Raw genomic sequence first — 17988 nt, 5'->3', positions numbered from 1 at the left:
TAACAGCACTTTAATCTGCTGTGCCACCAAGGCTCTTTATGTCTAATGTCTAATTAAATCTTAGACATCCCCCCTCCCTTAGTGTCACAGGTCACATTGTCCAATTAGATGTCCTAGCGTCTCCTTGGGAACCGGATCCAGCCTCTGGTAACCACCAGTTGGGATGACCTTGGTTCTCATGAGATAGCACTCTGTTTTGACTAGGCTACATTCCATTGCTCTCCCCTCCTCCCCAAACTGTGTGGCGACTTGGGAAACGGAAAACGGATGCTGCAGGCTTGATCCGTTTCAAAGTTGACGCCCGGTTTTACTCGACCAGAGTTGTGTTCTGTAAAACCTAACTTCTGTGGGATCCTATCTCCTTGGGTGAAGGTCTTGTACATTGCGTGGAAGAGAGCAAGATTCATTTACAAAAGCGTTTGTGAGGCACTTACAGAGAGTACGATGGGGAGAGTCTGGCTCAACCCAAAACTTCCTTTATTACCTGTGTTGAAACAGGCAGAGTCCAAAGCAGCACCCTCCAGACAAATGGTTTGATGCTGACTGAGTGAAATTGCCCAGACCAGATCTACCATGTTTCCCCGAAAATAAGACTGGGTCTTACATGAAGTTCTGCTTCAAAAGACACAGTAGGGTTTATTTTCCGGTTAGGTCTTATTTTGGGGAAAACATGGTACTACAGTAAATGCATCCGTCTAGCTGACAGTCTTAACCGGGGCTTATTTTTGGGATAGGGCTTATATTACGAGCATCCTGAAAAATCATGCTAGGGCTTATTTATGGTTGGCTCTTTTCGGGGAAACACGGTATCATTCAGATTAGACTTGGTGTCCCTACGTGGTTGCCAAATCATTAGAAGAAAATTCTGGCTCATTCTGAGCAGGGTTTCAAAGAGCACAGGACAATTGCTTGAAGCGGAAATAGAGTTTATTCAACAGCAAAACAGAGAAGCACTTTGGCTCAGTAGCTTAATGACACTGGAGATGGTCTTTGCTCCAGTGGTTCGAGCCCTAGCGCTGCATGGTGGGGTGAGCTCCCATACTTGTCTCAGCTTCTGCCTACCTAGCAGCTCAAAAGCATGTTCTGTGTGAGTAGACAAATAGGTACCACTTCAATGGGGAGATGAGTTGGTGCTCTGTGCAGGCAGTCAGATTTCTGCTGGCTTTGAACCTTCCTGGTTGTGATGCCTATTTCTGAAGTGGTTCCAGTGGAGGGAGGGAAGGCCTTGGAAGGGCTGCTTGGGTTTTTTTTTTTTTTCTGTTGCAAAGCTAGCTCGCTCTCCTGTGGTGCATCTTGGGAAGTGCGTGAGCATGTACCATAACAGAGCTAGCAGATTTGCAGGCAAAGTACTATTCTTCAATAGCAGTGCAGTCACGTGGCTAATGTAACAGCGCCCGACGCTAATAATAATAGTAACAGTGAAAAAGACAGCTCTGAGAAGCACTAGGGGTGGCATGATAGTACTCTTCCAGTATTTGAGAGGCTGCAACAAAGAGGAGGGGAGGTCAAAGCACTTGAAGGCAGGACAAGAAAGAACGGATGGAAACTAAACAAGGAGAGAAGCAACCTGGAACTAAGGAGAAACTTCCTAACAGTGAGGATAATTAATTAGTGGAATAGCTTGCCTCCAGAGGTTGTAGTTGTTTCATCACTGGAGGTTTTTAAGAAGAGACTGGGCAGCTTGCAATTTTCGGGCCTTTCGGGCCCACCGGAAATCGGGAAACGGGTCGTCTTGGCCTCCAAGGAGGGTGGGGAAGGCTATTTTGGCCCTCCCCAGGCTCCTAGAAAGCCTCTGGGTCCTGGGGAGGGCAAAAAAACAGGCCTACTGGGCCCACCGTGCCATCATGGGCCAAAAGCGGTGGGAGCGCGGGTGTGTGTGTGTCGTGCATCCATGCACGGGGGCGGGGCACATTGAATTATGGGGGTGGCCACGCGCACACTCAACCCCCTGCACCCCCCCGCTTTTGGCACGCAACGGCAAAAAGGTTAGCCGTCACTGACCTATACTGTCGGGTTTTTTGAGCATCTCTTTCTGAGCAGCTTTTTCTCCCTAAAATTTATTTATTAGTTTGATTTATATGCCGCCCTTCTCCGGAGACTCAGGGCGGCTTACAATGCTTTTAAGCAATAGCCTTCATACTTTTTGTATATACCTGCTTAGTAGGGCTTTCGGGGCCCCCCTAAACGGTGTTCTTTTTTATACAAAGTCAGCTTATTGCCCCCACAAACCAGGTCCTCATTTTACCTACCTCGGGAGGATGGAAGGCTGAGTCAACCTTGAGCCTGGTGAGATTTGAACTCGCAGTAATTGCAGGCAGCTGGCAGCTAAATACTACTGTAACAGTAGTTTAGTCCACTGCACCACCAGGCTCCAGGCTCCTATTTCCCTATTCCCCCCCACCACCCCAATCATGTTCTGGCTCCTCTCCTTTAAATCCAGCTATGTGGACTTCAACTCCCAGAATTCCCCAGGCAGCATGGCCATTGCTGAGAATCCTGGGAGTTGAGGTCCATTCAACTGGAAATGGCCTCCAAACTGGGAAATCCTGCTGTTTAGGAATCGGGTGGGGAAAGGATCCAGTTTGAAGGTTTAGCAGGGACAAATTTGGGATCTATGAAGCGAGGTTGCCACTTCACCCTTGAAACTCTTGGGGAAAGCACAGACAATTTCCTGCTTGGAATATAAATGGATTTTGTGTTCCTTGACCCAGGTTAGAAGTTTGTCCATGCGGCAGTCACACGCCCAGGGGTTTCCTGTAAGATCGAGGCTGAGATTTGCAGACGGGATGGTGACCGGAGGATCCAGCATGGTGAGCTCGTTGTCGGAGAGATCTAGCAGCACCAGATGGTCCAATGGCTGAAAGACTCCAATTATGATGTCGGTCAGGCTGCAGTTCTTCAGGGAGAGGATGCTCAGCTTGGGTCTCCAATGGAAGGATCTCGGAGCAATACATCGGATTGGGTTGTTTTCCAGGCTCAGCCTCTCCAAATTGTCTAGGCCGCTGAACATGTCTGGAGAGAGGCGATGGAGGCGGTTGGAGGAGAGATCTAGAAAAGTCAACTTCTCCAGCTTATCGAAACAAGAAATTGGGACCTCCTTCAGCTGATTGTTGTCAAGGCTCAGGATCCTTAGCTCCTTCAGGGTTTCGAACCAGGATAGGCGCAGTTCAGCCAATCGGTTTTCACTGATGGATAAAAGCGTCAGGTTCGTTGCGCTGGTGAAGATCTCTGGAGGTAGATCTTCCAGGAGGTTGGTGGACAGATCCAGGGTGTGCAATTCTGGGAGGTTACGGAAGAGGCCACTCAGAAGGGTCTTCAGCCTGTTGTTGGACAGATGAAGTTCTTGGAGGTTTGGAAGACCTTGGAGGGCTTCCACGCCAAGGCTGGAGACCTGGGTGAACTCAACGGAGATTATTTTGGCTCGTACAGGGAAACCGGTGGGAAATTCATGGAGAGATGGGGAGTTGCAGACAAACTCCGTGATATTTTCTGGAGCAGGATCAGGTGGGCAGTAAAGAACCTGTTGGGTATAGCTGTTGAGGGACATCACAAGGGAGACGATCAGAAGAGATGGAACCGAAGACTTCATCCTGTGGAGAAGCCGGGAGAGGAAGATAAGTTAGACAAACATATTGATTTATCTACCTGGCTGAGGCCATCTTTGTGGTTTCAGGGTTGCCACAAGGCAGAAGAAGGGACAGAGAGCGGGAATAGTTAGCTGGGGTTTTGCAGTCAAAACAAAAAAAATTTCTTTTGGGAACCAAGGTCATTCCAACAGGTGGCTGGGAGAGGAGGAGCGAAGTAACCAAGCAACCGGCCAGCACCTCTATTGGGCAATGTGACTGATGACTTGGGGGAAGGGGAAAACTTTCATTTTTTAATCAGGTGAAAACCGCGGAAACTTTCAGAGTCGGTTTTCACCAGCCGTGCCAAAATGATGTACCCAATAAACTGTTCTTTCAGGAATCTACCTGCCTTGGAGTTGTACTTTCAATGGGGTGCATTACTTGGAATGCTGACAACTACCTCCATTACGTCATTGAAGACAGATTACACGTAGTCCTCGCTTAACGACTGGCTGCTTAGCAAACATTTGGAAGCATGACAGACCACCCCAAAAGGTACTTACGACATGAGTCCAAAGTTCTGATGGCCACATGCAATTGCATTTATAATACATAGAATGCATACGTAGAATAATGGAGTTATTATTAAGCATAATAACAAATTAAGCATAATGTGGAAAAGGGGAGAAGGGAGAAAAGAGAAGTAAAACGAAGTAGTTGTCCATAAGATTCCCTAGAAGAAAATCAAAATAATAGAGTGGGAAGGGACCTTGGAGGTCTTCTAGTCCAACCCCGTGCTTAAGCAGAAGATAAATGGCTGTCCAATCTCTTTTTCAAAGCCTCCCGTGATGGAGCACTCACAATTTCTGAAGGCAAGTAGTTGCACTGATTCATTGTCCTCACAGTTAGGAGGTTTCTCCTTAATTCCAGGTTGCTTCTCTCCTTGATTAGTTTCCATCCATTGTTTCTTGTCCTGCCCTCAGGTGCTTTGGAGAATAAATTGACCCCCCCCCTCTTCTCTGTGACAGCCCCTCAAATACTGGAATGCTGCTATCATGTCACTCCTAGTCAGTGGTGAAATGTAAAATTTGTTACTACCGGTTCTGTGGGTGTGGCGTGGCGTTGGGGGGGGGGGTTAATTTTTTTTTAATTTTTAAAACCATTTTTTCTACAACCTCTTCAGCTGAAGAGGTTGTAGAAAAAAGGCTTTTAAAAGCCTCTGACGATCCCAGCTGAGCCGCGCGATCATCAGAGGCTTTTTTTTTTTACTTTTAAAAGCATTTTTTCTACAACTTTAAGAGGTTGCAAAAAACAATGCTTTTAAAAGCCTCTGATGATCCCAGCTGAGCCGCACGATCATCAGAGGCGCTTTTTTTTTAACTTTTAAAAGCATTTTTTTGGTTGAAGAGGTTGTAGAAAAAATGCTTTTAAAAGTTTTTTTTAAAAAAAGTCTCTGATGAGGTGGGTGGGTAAGTGAGCCGTGACCGGGCCGGGGACTGATTCGGGGGCGTGGCCAGCCAATGTTATTACCGGTTCTCGGAACTACTACAAATTTTTACTACCGGTTCTTGCGAACCGGTGCAAACCAGGAGCAACCCACCACTGCTACCATCCCTCTCCTACTATCCCCATTTATCCGTATCCATTTCATGTATTTTGTCAGGGTGCTGATTAATCCCATTCTGCCTTTGGGATAATCGCACCTTGATTAAGAGGGGCGGATCGAGACCTTTCCTTGCCAGCATACTTTTAAGAAAACAAAACCCGAAGATATATCTTCTAAGAAAACTCATTTATTTGTTATAAAGAAAATAAAACATCTTACTAATCTAATAGTTACATTTTTGATAGAGTTCGTGCCGGCCACCTCTCTGTGGTCGGACTTCTTGGCAAAAGAAGAAAGAAAAGAGGGAGAAGAAGGAATGTGGGTGGAGGACATGCGCAGTTTAGCTTATTGATAAGGATTCTTGGCAAGCTACGGAAAGTCTGATAGTCCAGAAATGAGAGCTCAGCTGGTAAATAAAAAAAACGCAGTGACATATTTATAATTATGTTTACACTTGTATCTGTCATAAAACGCATGCTTGATGAAATATATATATATATTTTTAATTTGATTTATATGCCACCCTTCTCCGGAGACTCAGGGCGGCTTACAATGCGTTAAGCAATAGCCTTCATTCTTTTGTACATTTTATACAAAGTCAGCTTATTGCCCCCACAAACTGGGTCCTCATTTCACCTACCTTAGAAAGGATGGAAGGCTGAGTCAACCTTGAGCCTTGGAGAGATTCGAACCAGCAGAAATTGCAGGCAGCTGTGTTAATAACAGGGTGCACTAAACCACTGTACTATCAAGGCTCTCAATTAAAAATAAGAATAAAAATAAATGTTTAACTTGGTTAAACATTTGAGCCTGGTGGCTCAGCAGAATGATAGCATTGTGATTAACACCAGCTGTCTGCAATTACTGTAAGTTCGAATCTCACCAGGCTCAAGGTTGACTCAGCCTTCCATCCTTTCTAAGGTAGGTAAATTGAGGACCCAGATTGTGGGGGCAATAAGCTGACTTGGTATAAATATACAAAAGGATGAAGGCTATTGCTTAACGCATTGTAAGCCGCCCTGAGTCTCCGGAGAAGGGTGGCATATAAATCAAATTAAAAAACAAACAAACAAACAAACTTCTGGATGAAAAGGGCCAGTTTTTCGTTTCGTGGGTTGTGAAAATGCAGCTTTGAAAGAGAGACAGCAGGAAGTGCCTTGCCCTACCCATCAGTTTGGTGAGAGCACTCCGAGTCCAAAGGAGGAACTTGGGTGGAGAAAGCATCTCCGAAGAGACAGGCTGTACTTCTGTGGACAGTAAAGGGAGGGAGGGAGGGAGGGATGCGCTGTCAATCATGCAAGTTTTTCTTACTTTAACAAAGATTTCCCGATTGCATCACAGTGAGGGGGGAAAAAAACTGTACACAGCTCAACCTTTGTTCAAAGGCAAAGACAAATGTTGACATTCTCTTTACCTGAAGTGATTTCCCAAAAAGAACATTTCTCTGGATTTTTTGAGGGGAGGAGAAACAATTTCCTCATCTCTCTTGGGACAGTACCTAAATTACAGAGGCCTTCAAACTTGGCAGCTTGAAGACTTGGGGACTTCAACTCCCAGAAGTCCCCAAGTCTTCAAGCTGCCAAGTTTGAAGGCCTCTGGCCTAAAACAGGTGAAAAAAAAAACAACACCTGGGCTTCAGGTTGCTCCCATTTCCACATGACCCTGAAAAAAAGCATCTCATGAACAAAAGGAAAAAGTGCAGAGAAGAGCAACAAAGATGATTAAAGGCCTGGAGACTAAAACATATGAAGAACGGTTGCAGGATTCGGGTTTGGGCAGTCTAGAGAAAAGAAGGACTTGTGGGGGGGGGGGCACACATGATAGTGGCCTAAATCATCTCCTCTTTTAAATTTAAATTTTAAACATAAATTTTTAATCTGTTTAATTATGGGGTATTTTAAAATTCAGCCTAAATTATTTAATTTGTTTTAATTTATTTTAGATTTTGTATTTCCTGTGTTTTATCTTCTGGCTGTTCACCGCCGTGAGTCCTTCAGGAGAAGGGCGGTATAGAAATTTAATAATAATAATAAAATAAATAGTAATATTCCAGTATTTGAGGGGCTGCCCCAAAGAAGAGGGGGGGGGGGTCAAGCTATTCTCCAAAGCACCTGAAGGCAGGACAAGAAACAATGGATGGAATCTCATCAAGGAGAGAAGCAACCTGGAATTGAGGAGAAACTTCCTGACAGTGAGAATGATTAACCGGTGGAACAGCTTGCCACCAGAAGTTGTAGGAGCTTCATCACTGGAGGTTTTAAAGAAGAGACTAGACCAGGGGTGGGATGTTGAGGGTTCACAGGAGTTCGGGAGAACCGCTAGCTAAGATGACTTTAAGGTTATCTACAAACTTGATGAGGGGTACATAATGGAAGAAGGTCAGATTAGGTTGCGGCTGGGGAAGTGTTATCTAACTCCTTCCCTTCTCCCTCCCTCCCTCTCTCTCTCTCTCTCTCTTTCTCCCTCCCTCCCTTCCTCTTTCTTTCCCTTCTTTCTCTTCTTTCTTTCTTTCCTTTCCTCCTCCCTCCCACTCCTTCCTCCCTTCCTCCCTCCCTCCCTCCCTTTATTTATTTATTCTTTCTCTATTTCTTTCATTCCTTCCTTCTTTCCTTCCTTCCTCTCTCTTTCTTTTTCCTTCCTTCCTTCCTTATTCCCAAATTTATTTCTTTTCTTCCTCCTTCCTTCCTTCCTTCCTTCCTTCCTTCCTTCCTTCCTTCCTTCCTTCCTTCCTTCCCTTCCTTCCTTCCTTCTATCCTTCCTTCCACCTTTCCTTTCCTTTCCTTTCCTTTTTTCCTTCCCTTTCCTCCCTTCCCTTCCCTTTCTTTCTTTTCTCTTTTCTGTGTCTTTCTCTCTCCCTTTCTCTCTCTCTCTCTCTCTCTCTCTCAAAGATCCTTTTCCAAAAGGCAACTGGACTTTCTTGGTTTTTATTTTTGAAAACATTTATTTATTTTATTTATTTAAATGTATATACCGCCCTTCTCCCAAAGGACTCAGGGCGGTGAACAGCCAAAGGGAAACACATAGAGTTCACTTCTCATCCAAGAAATTTCTTCAGAACTGAACCGGAGAAGCTTCTTGAAGAAGAAATGAAAAGGTTTTAAAGAAAAAAAATATATAAGAAAGTCCAACTGCCTCCTGAAAAAAATCACCTTTGGGACAATCATGATCTCTCTCTCTCCCTCTCCCTCTCCCTCCCTCTCTCCCTCCCTAGGTTTCTTCATTAGGGAATCTTAAGGACTAGACATTTTGCAGAATCAGAATCAAACCTGCCTTTGGGAGACAGGATTCAACCCCCCTGGCTACGATTCCCACCCTCCCCTTTGCCATTTTCCCTTTCTTTCCAAAGGCACCCAAACTCAGGTTGTGCAATTTTCTTTTTTTTAAAAAATAAATCCCGAAGTGTACCATGGCTTCCAGGACTTACCTGGAACTCTCTCCAACTCTCTCTCCTCTCTGCCAGACTCTGGAACGCTGCGTCCAGCAGGAAGTCTCTTGCAATATATACCAAAAGGAGGAAGGTTCTGTTCTCAAAAACCTTCCCGGAAAGAATATAGAAAAAAAGAGTTCCCCTTGATTACATAATATTGAGAAACAAATTTGGTTAAACTTCTGCGTGGAGCTCAGCCTCGGTTCAAAGGCCACCCAGATGTTGAAAATCAAATGCCTCCCCCCTCCCCAAAATGAACATTTGCCTGAATTCTGAGTGGAGAAATTTCCCTTATGTCTATTTGGAAAAGGGGAAAAAAAACAAGGCTGGAGTTTTTGCCAGGTTTCCACATCTCCCTGAAACAAACAAACAAACAAAAACAGTATTTAGAATAGAATATGGCTCCAACTGGTCCAGAATGCGGCCGCGCGGGTGGTTATGGGTGCAACTCGTTGTGCCCAAGTGACACCCCTCCTGCGCGAGCTGCACTGGCTCCCAGTGGTCTTCTGGGTGCGATTCAAGGTGTTGGTTACCACCTTTAAAGCGCTCCATGGCATAGGACCCGGGTACCTCCGAGACCGTCTTCTGCCACCAGTAGCCTCCCAGCGGCCAGTCCGCTCCCACAGAGAGGGTCTCCTCAGGGTGCCATCGGCCAAGTTATGTCGGCTGGCGACACCCAGGGGGAGGGCCTTCTCTGTGGGAGCCCCAGCCCTGTGGAATGAACTGCCCCCGGACATACGCAAGATCTCCGACCTCCGTGTATTTCGCTGTGCCCGCAAAACCTTGTTGTTCCGCCAGGCTGGGCTATCAATGTAAAGATTTTAATTGGTTTTTAAATATGGGATTTTAAATTTGGGGGTTTTATAATTGAGCCTATCATTTAATAATTTTAATTATTTTTAAATTTTGTCTGTCTTTGTGCTTTTAATCAGGCTGTACACCGTCCTGAGTCCTTCAGGAGAAGGGCGGTATAGAAATAAAATTAATAAATAAATAAAATAAATAAATAAATAGAAGAACTGAGTTGGAAGGGACCTTGGAAGTCTTCTAGTCCAACCCCTGGCTTAGGCAGGGGAATTTAATGAGATGCATAATTTTTCATTCCCCCCCCCAAAAAAAGATTCATGAGTGGATTCTTTGTATAACTGTGTACAGGTAGTCCTCAACGTACGACCACAATTGGGAACAGAGTTTCCGTTGTTGCTAAGCAAGGTGGTTGCTACATGAGTCATGAGGCCTGATTTGATCACCTTGTTAAACAAATCCCTGCAAGTTGCTAAGGGAATCAATACAGTTGATAAGTGAATTCCTGCAGTTGTTAAGTGAATTCATGCAGTTGTTAAGTGAAACATGCAGTTGTTAAGTGAATTCATGCAGTTGTTAAGTGAATTGTGCAGTTGTTAAGTGAATTCATGCAGTTGTTAAGTGAATTCATGCAGTTAAGTGAATCATGCAGTTGTTAAGTGAATTGTGCAGTTAAGTGAATCGTGCAGTTGTTAAGTGAATTCATGCAGTGTTAAGTGAATCATGCAGTTGTTAAGTGAATCATGCAGTTGTTAAGTGAATTCATTCAATTCATTTATTTATCTTATCTTATCTTATCTTATCTTATCTTATCTTATTTTATTTTATTTTATTTTATTTTATTTTATTTTATTTTATTTATATACAGCCCTTCTCCCGAAGGACTGGTGAACAGCCATAATAAAACAGTGTACAAAATAGAATTTAAAAGCAGATTAAAATAATTAAATCAGAGGCCGAATTTAAAATTCTCATTTAAAACCAATTTTAAAACCCCATTAAAACCAAATTAAAACCTTTTATCCCATCAGAGCGGCTTGCTGGAATAACAGGGTCTTCACTGCACGATGGAAGGTGCGGAGGTCGGGGATCCTTCGTATGTCTGGGGGCAATTCATTCCAGAGGGCAGGGGCCCCCACAGAGAAGGCTCTCCCCCCTGGGGGTCGCCGTTTGGCTGACGGCACCCTGAGGAGGCCCTCTCTGTGTGAGAGTACCGGTCGGTGGGAGGTTATCGGTGGCAGAATGCGGTCTTGTAGATAGCCAGGTCCTAAGCCATGGAGCGCTTTAAAGGTGGTAACCAACACCTTGAAGCGCACCCGGAAGACCACCGGGAGCCAGTGTATCTCGCGCAAGAGAGGTGTTACATGGGAGCGACGGGTCGCCCCCATTTTTACTTGCGCGGCCACATTCTGGACCACTTGGAGCCTCCGGGTGCTCCTCAAGGGGAGCCCCATGTAGAGAGTGTTACAATAGTCCAGACGGGAAGTGACGAGAGTGTGAGTGACTGTGCGCAAGGCACAGTCTTGTGCGTAATTTATGTTATTATTCATATTTCTATGCCACCCACTCTCCGAGGACTCTGGGCGGCTTACACCAAAGACAGTATACTAAAGAGCATATTGCCCCCCAACAATCTGGGTCCTCATTTTACCCACCTCGGAAGGATGGAAGGCTGAGTCAACCTTGAGCCGGTGAGATTTGATCTGCTGATCTGCTGAACTAGCAGTCAGCTGAAGTAGCTGCAGTACTGCACTCTAACCACTGCGCCACCTTGCCTCCCTAGGTGGCACCTCGGCTCCCTAGGTGGCACAATTGTTAAGTGAATCCAGATTCCCCCCCCCCATTGACTTTGCTCATCAGGTCACAAAAGGGGATCACGTGACCCTGGGACGCTGCAACTGTCATAAATGTCATTCGGTTGCCAAGCGTCCGAAGTTTGGGGACGCTGCCATGGTCGTAAGTGTGAAAAAGGGCCACTTTTTCCAGTGCCTTTGTAACTTTGGTCACTGAACGAAAGGCTAAAGTCGAGGACTACCTGTATTTGAAATGAAATCAAATAAAGAACTTTGAAATCTGTCCCCTGCTTCGTTCTTAGAGAAGGATCTGATTTTATCCAGAGTTGGCCACCAGGGGGTGCTGTTGCCAAGTCCTCAAAAGAAGTTGCATCCACTAGGGGGCTCATCAGTCTAAGCTTTGCATAAAACAGGAAAGAAACTACATTACATCTCGGAGCAATAGATTCCGACCTTTTGCAGAGTAAAATTGCCAAATACAGACATTTTGAGTTTTAAGGTGCATTTTTCTTCACTTTCCCCCCATGGTTCAGTGGTCTTGATTGACAACTGGGGGTGATGGGTTTTGTCGGGGATGTGCACGGGTGAAAAATGCCAGGGTAGTCTGACACACCTTGGTACCTTATGAAAGAGTGTTTCTCAACCTTGGGTGCTTGAAGATTGGTGGACTTCAAGTCCCAGAAGGCCCCAGGCAGCTGTGGGAATTTGACAGCTGTCCATGCTGACTGAGGTATTGTGGGAATTGAAGTCTGCTCATGATGGCTGGGGAATTCTGGGAGTTGAAGTCCACGCATGCTGGCTGGGGAATTCTGGGACTTGAAGTCCACGCATGCTGGCTGGGGAATTCTGGGACTTGAAGTCCACGCATGCTGGCTGTGGAATTCTGGGACTTGAAGTCCATGCGTTCTGGCTCAGGAATTCTGGAAACTGAAGTCCAGTTATGCTGGCTGGGGAATTCTGGGAGTTGAAGTCCACGCATACTGGCTAGGGAATTCTGGGAGTTGAAGTCCACACATGCTGGCTGGGGAATTCTGGGAGTTGTCCACACATGCTGGCTGGGGAATTCTGGGAGTTGAAGTCCACTCATGCTGGCTGGGGAATTCTGGGACTTGAAGTCCACGCATGCTGGCTGGGGAATTCTGATTGAAAAATTTCAGCAACTGGTTCGCTGCCCAGTTGCTGGGTATAGGCATGGCCATGGGGGCGTGACCTACTCGGCCTCTTGCAAAATGGTGTGGGGAGAGTGTTTTTGCCCTCCCCAGGCTCCGGAGGCTTTCCTGGAGCCTCTGGGAAAGTGAAAACGGCCTCCCCCGACTTCCGGAGGCCGGAAACAGGCCTGTTTTTGGACTTCCGGTAGGCCCGTTTTTAACCCTCCCAGAGCCTCTGCGTGCACTCTGCACTTATCTGGCATCCAAAATGGGCCGCGTGGAGACTCCTGGGAGCAACAGGGCAGGTCAGGGTGGGCGGGGGTGAGCCAGTCCTTGGAACAACCGGTTCGGCGAACCAGATTAAAATTAACATTGTTCGAACCGGCTGAATCCCACCTCTGGCCTGGGGACTTTCTTGACGTGGTTGTGGCAGCCAGTGTTATTTTATTTGACCCCTTTCCCACCTAAATTGACCCTCACTGACTGTCCTGGCCTTTGAAAAATGGGGTGGTGGTGGTGGAAACCCAGTGATTTGCTGAGTGTTTGAGGTGGAATTGTGCAGACGGCCGAAGCGAGTTGTGCTGTGAGTCTGAATTTGCATTCTCCGTCTCCTTCTCAGCTGTCTCAACTACCGCCCAGGAAGTGGCAGGACATAAAACTTGTCAATGAGAAAATAATAAAAATGGAGAGCAGCTGGAAGCTTGTGGCTTGCTGCCTCCTGTCCCCCATTTTGCGGGAGGCGGTGGAAGGAGCTGGCAAACGGCCCTGCTTGTTGCCCTCTGCCCAGCAACCTCGGCTCTGGTGAAGCCGGCTGCTTGCGCCCCTGAGGCTTTGGTGGGTGTGCGAGTGTGCACGGCAGAGAGGGGTGCCAAAAGGAGATGCTGGAGGGGGCTTTGGCGGGGAGGGAGGGGAAGGGAAGGGAAAAGAAGAAGAAAAGATGGTTGTATTTCAGGGAGGGAGGAGAGGGAGGGAGGGAGGAAAGAAGGAAAAAGTGGGAGAAGGAAGGGAGGGAAAGGAAGGAAGGAAGGAAGGGGAAGAATGATGAATAGGAAAGGAAGGGAATGGAAGACAGAGAGAGAGAAGGGGAGAAAGGAAAGGATGAAGGGAGGAAAGAGGGAAGGAGAGATGGATAAGAGAAATAGGAAGGAAGGAAAAGGAAGGAAGGAGAAAAATGATGGATCAAAAAGGGAGAGGAAAAGAGAGATAGAGAAAGGAAGGAAGGAAGGAGAAGAGTGATGGATAGAAAAGGAAGTGATAGGGGAAGAGAGAGAAAGGAAGGAATGGATGGATAGATAAAGGAAGGAAAAAGAGATGGATGAAGGAAGAAGAAATAAGGGATAAGAGAGAGGTACAGAGGGAGGGAGGGAGGAGAAGAATGATAGATAGAAAAGTAAGGGAGAGGGAGATAGAGAAAGGGAGAAAGGAATGGATGAAGGAAGGAAATAGGGAAGGAGAGATGGATAAGAGAGATAGGAAGGAAGGGAAGGAAGGAAGGAGAAAAATGATGGATAGAAAAGGGAGAGGAAGAGAGATAGACAAAGGAAGGAAGGAATGGATAAAGGAAGGAAGGAAGGAAGAAGAGATGCGGGATAAGAGAGCTGGAAGGAAGGAAGGAAGGAAGGAAGGAAGGAAGGAAGGGCAAAAAGATGATCAGTGGCTAGAAAAAGAAGGGGTGATAAAAGGAAAAAGACTTGCCAGCTGATCTGAAGGGAGACCAGGCCCAACCTCCCTCTGACGCCACCCTCAAAGACCCCCAGACCAGATCTCCTTTCTACCTGCTGAGCTGTCCCCCCCTCCCACATTCTCCAAGAGGGACTCAGGCTCCTCTTCACCTGTCACCCCCCCCACCTTCTCCTCTCTACCCCCCCCATTTCCCCTCCCTCCCTCCCTTCCCCGCCCAGCCAGGCGCCGCTACCCAGCATCTTGCCGGGCAGACAATATTGCTTCTCTCTTTGCAGGCTCCGAGGGAGCCATCGGGCCGAAGATTTATTGCAGGCCGACAACTCTCCTTCCTTTCTCCAGAGAGCTCTCTGGAAACCCGGGATTGGAAGCTGAGCCCCCTCCCCTTTTGCCTCCCACCCACCCAGAAAGGAAAATTCAGTCTCGGCCAGCGAGGAGAAAATCCATTTCACGCCTGCGAAGGAGGCGGAGGGGCGTTTCGGTCCCCGATTCCTTGACTTTGATGGGGCACATGGGAAGATGCCCAAGGACCTGGCTTGCCCAGAAAGGCCGTGCCAGCCTCTCCTGACCTTAGCCAGCACGGGGCATCCACACAGGGCGTAGAACAAAAATAACAGAGCGGGAAGGGACCTTAGAGGTCCTCTAGACAAGAGGTCACCAACCTTTCGGACCTGAAGGACCACTAAATTCATAATTTTAAATCCCGTGGACCACTAATATGTTTTTTTAAAAAGATAAATAGTATTTAGTGCAATATAATTTTTCCGCAGACCACCAACATTTTCTCTCTCTCTCTTTTTTTTATTTGATTTTTGTACTGTACAAAACCTGTACTGTACAGACCACTGACCTTGGTAGTACAGTGGTCTAAGGCACCCTGTTATTAAGCTGGTTATTAAGACCAGCTGCCTGCAATTACTGCAGGTTCGAATCTCGCCAAGGCTCAAGGTTGACTCAGCCTTCCATCCTTTCTAAGGTAGGTAAATTGAGGCCCCAGATTGTGGGGGCAATAAGCTGACTTTGTATAAATATACAAAAGGATGAAGGCTATTGCTGAGCACATTGTAAGCCGCCCTGAGTCTCCGGAGAAGGGCGGCATATAAATCAAATAAAAAAAAAAAATTATAACACATAGTAATACACTCAAAACATTTTCGGTTCCGTGGTGCAAATACATACATACCTATATATATATACATACTTTTTTACTTGTCTTTTATTTGATTTTGTTTCTTAAAGTTAAGTTTAATTTTAAGACAATTAAGGATAATAGTGCTCTAATCTCTAAAAATACATGTCATACTGTTCATTTCTCTATAGTCTTTGTTGATTAATTCATACTTAACCTCTATGCTCTATTTCCTTCTTTATTTCTTTTCTCCATCCATTCGTACCACATGTCCCACACGCTATAAAATCCCGAATCTTCTCTGTCATTAATTTCTAAGGTCAATTTGTTCATTTCGGCGCACTCCAGCATTTTCCGGATAACATGTTCTTGAGGTGGTATTTGTTTTTCTTTCCAATACTGGGCAAAGGAAATTCTAGCGGCTGTCATTATATTATTTATTTATTTATTTATTTATTTATTTATTTATTTATTTATTTATTTATTTATTTATTTATTATTCAAACTTCTATACCGCCCTTCTCCTTTCGGACTCAGGGCGGTGAACAGCCAAAATAAAAACATATACATAAAGTTACAGTTAAAAATAGATTTAAAATAATTAAATAGATTTGGCCCGTAATTTAAAACTTATCAATTTAAAATCTGTATCAAATTTTAAAACCAACCATAAAATCAAGACAGACCGGCTAACTGAAAAAAATAAGTTTTTAGGGCCCGACGAAAAGTCCGGAGGTCGGAGATCACTCGTATCTCTGGGGGTAGATTGTTCCAAAGGGTAGGTGCCACCACAGAGAAGGCTCTCCTCCTGGGGGTCGCCGGCCGACATCGTCTGGCCGACGGCACCCTGAGGAGGCCCTCTCTGTGGGAGCGAACTGGCCGGTGGGAGACAATTGGTGGCAGAAGGCGGTCCCGTAAGTAACCCGGCCCTAAGCCATGGAGCGCTTTAAAGTGGTAACCAACACCTTGAAGCGCACCCGGAAGTCCACCGGAAGCCAATGTAGCTCGCGCAGGAGAGGAGTCACATGGGAGCGCCCCGTCGCTCCCATAATCCCCCGCGCGGCCCCATTCTGTACCAGTTGGAGCCTCTGGGTGCACCCCAAGGGGAGCCCCATGTAGAGAGCGTTACAATATACAATATGTATAATTAAGTACTTTTTCTTTTTTGCATATTCAATTTTCAGGATTCCCAGGACCACCAACATTTTCTCATAGACCACTAGTGGTCCACCAGTGCTCTAGACCAGGTTTATCAAACTTGGTTTCATTGAAGGTCACATCAGGGTTGTGTTTGACCTCGGGGCACCGGGCGGGCGTGGCCGGGATGGGAACGGCCAGCTTTGTCAGGGTGGCAATTAATCCCATTCTGCTTTTGGGTAATTGCACCTTGATTTAGAGAAGTGGATCGTGACCGTCCCTTGAAGTATGATGTCAGCGTTCCAAATACTGATCTCCTTCAGCGCTGACATGAATGAATGAAAGAGGGAGAAGCTTTGCTTTAATGCTGAGATGAACTTTTACCTAGTTCCCTGCTCTTCAGTAGATAGTGTTACCTGGGTGACAGAGGGAGGGGGGAAATTCCTGTGAAAAGAAAGTGCTTGGGACGAAGAGATGGATCTGCACGATGGCCAATGAGACATTGGGGTTGAAGAACGGAAAGGGAGGGGTTTGGAAGGAAGTGCCAGTCTTGGCTGCACCCAGAGTTCAGGGATGTCGTTCTCCTATTCTTAAATAAAAAAAAAGATTCATTAGAGACCTTGCGTTTGAGAATGAAGTTTATTTAAGATAGCAACGAAACTTGACATATACATTAAGAAAATAAACCCAAAGATATGTTTTCTAAGAAAAACTCATTTATTTGTTATAAAGAAAATAAAACATCTCACTGATCTAATTAGTTACATCTTGGCAAAGCTTTCCCGGCCACCTGTTCTTGGCCGGAGAACTAAAGAAAATTAGAAGAAAGTGAAGGAATGTGGACATGCGCAGTTAGCTTAAAGATAAGAACTTGGCAAGCTACGGTAAGTCTGAAAGTCCAAAAATAAGAGCTCAGCTGGTAAATACAAAAACGCAGAGACAAGCTTGACGCCACTCGTGTCGGGGGCACTCGTGGGGGCCTGGGTGAGGCTGAGAGGATCCATTGCTGTCCCTCTCAGGCCACGCAAAGGACCCCTGGATGGTGGCGCAGGCTGTCCAGAGCCCTAGGCAGCGGAGGGCAAGCACCCATCCCGGCCCTCAAGCTGCCAGGGCACATCCGGGACCCCACAGCCCAGCCCCACTTCCCCCGAGAGGGGGTCCAGCTGCGCTTATTTCCTCCTTGAGGCTGCTGCTGCTGTGCTCCTTTTCCTTGGCCAGGTTGCTGTGCGGCAGGGCGAAGGATGTGGGCCACTCCCTCTCCACGCGAGGAGACCCGGCTTTGTAAGCAAACCACCTTCAGTGGTAGGATGGGAGGCCACCAGGAGAGGTCAGGAGAAGACAAGGGGATGACCAAAGGGCAGCAAGGCTGCTGGTGGCCAAGTCTAAGGCAGGACTTCCCTCAGGCCCTCCCTCCTTCTCATTATAACCTTCCTTTCTTCCTTCCTTAACTCCCTCCCTCCTTCCTTCCTTCCATCTTTATTTCATTCTTTCTTTCATTCTTTCCTTCCTTCCATCTTTCTTTCCTTTCTTCTTTCCTTCCTTCCTTCCATCTTTATTTCCTTCCCCTCTTCCTTCCTTCCTTCCTTCCCCCTCCCTCCCTTCCCTTCCTTCCTTCCATCTTTATTTCATTCTTTCCTTCCTTCCTTCCTTCCCTCCATCTTTATTTCCTTCCTTCCTTCCTCCCTTCCTTCCATTTTT

The 17988-nt window shown here is 46.2% G+C and overlaps 1 protein-coding gene across 2 annotated transcripts; it reads right to left on the bottom strand.

Annotated features, from left to right (window-relative positions):
- Positions 1 to 909: 909 nt before the first annotated feature.
- On the bottom strand, positions 910 to 8706 carry LRG1 (leucine rich alpha-2-glycoprotein 1). Of its 2 annotated transcripts, none has more exons than XM_087893620.1 (2): positions 8597 to 8706; positions 910 to 3590 (listed from the first exon to the last, which is right to left on the bottom strand). In XM_087893620.1, exon 2 carries the CDS (start codon positions 3587 to 3589, stop codon positions 2591 to 2593), a length of 999 nt encoding a protein of 332 aa, XP_087749746.1. In that variant the 5' UTR covers position 3590; positions 8597 to 8706; the 3' UTR covers positions 910 to 2590. The 2 variants fall into 2 exon arrangements, with proteins under 2 accessions (XP_087749746.1, XP_087749747.1); XM_087893621.1 differs by lacking the exon at positions 8597 to 8706 and adding an exon at positions 6339 to 6416.
- Positions 8707 to 17988: the final 9282 nt, after the last annotated feature.

Source organism: Pantherophis guttatus, chromosome 1 (genome assembly GCF_059756535.1).
Source record: "Pantherophis guttatus breed Tessera chromosome 1, ASM5975653v1, whole genome shotgun sequence".
NCBI classification, from domain to species: Eukaryota; Metazoa; Chordata; class Lepidosauria; order Squamata; family Colubridae; genus Pantherophis; species Pantherophis guttatus.
The sequence above is the reverse complement of the archived record's forward strand: the minus strand, read 5'-3'. Positions and strand labels throughout refer to the sequence as shown.

Excerpts from the sequence above, each read along its gene's own strand:
- LRG1 (XM_087893620.1), bottom strand. The coding sequence starts at position 3,589 with ATGAAGTCTTCGGTTCCATCTCTTCTGATCGTCTCCCTTGTGATGTCC.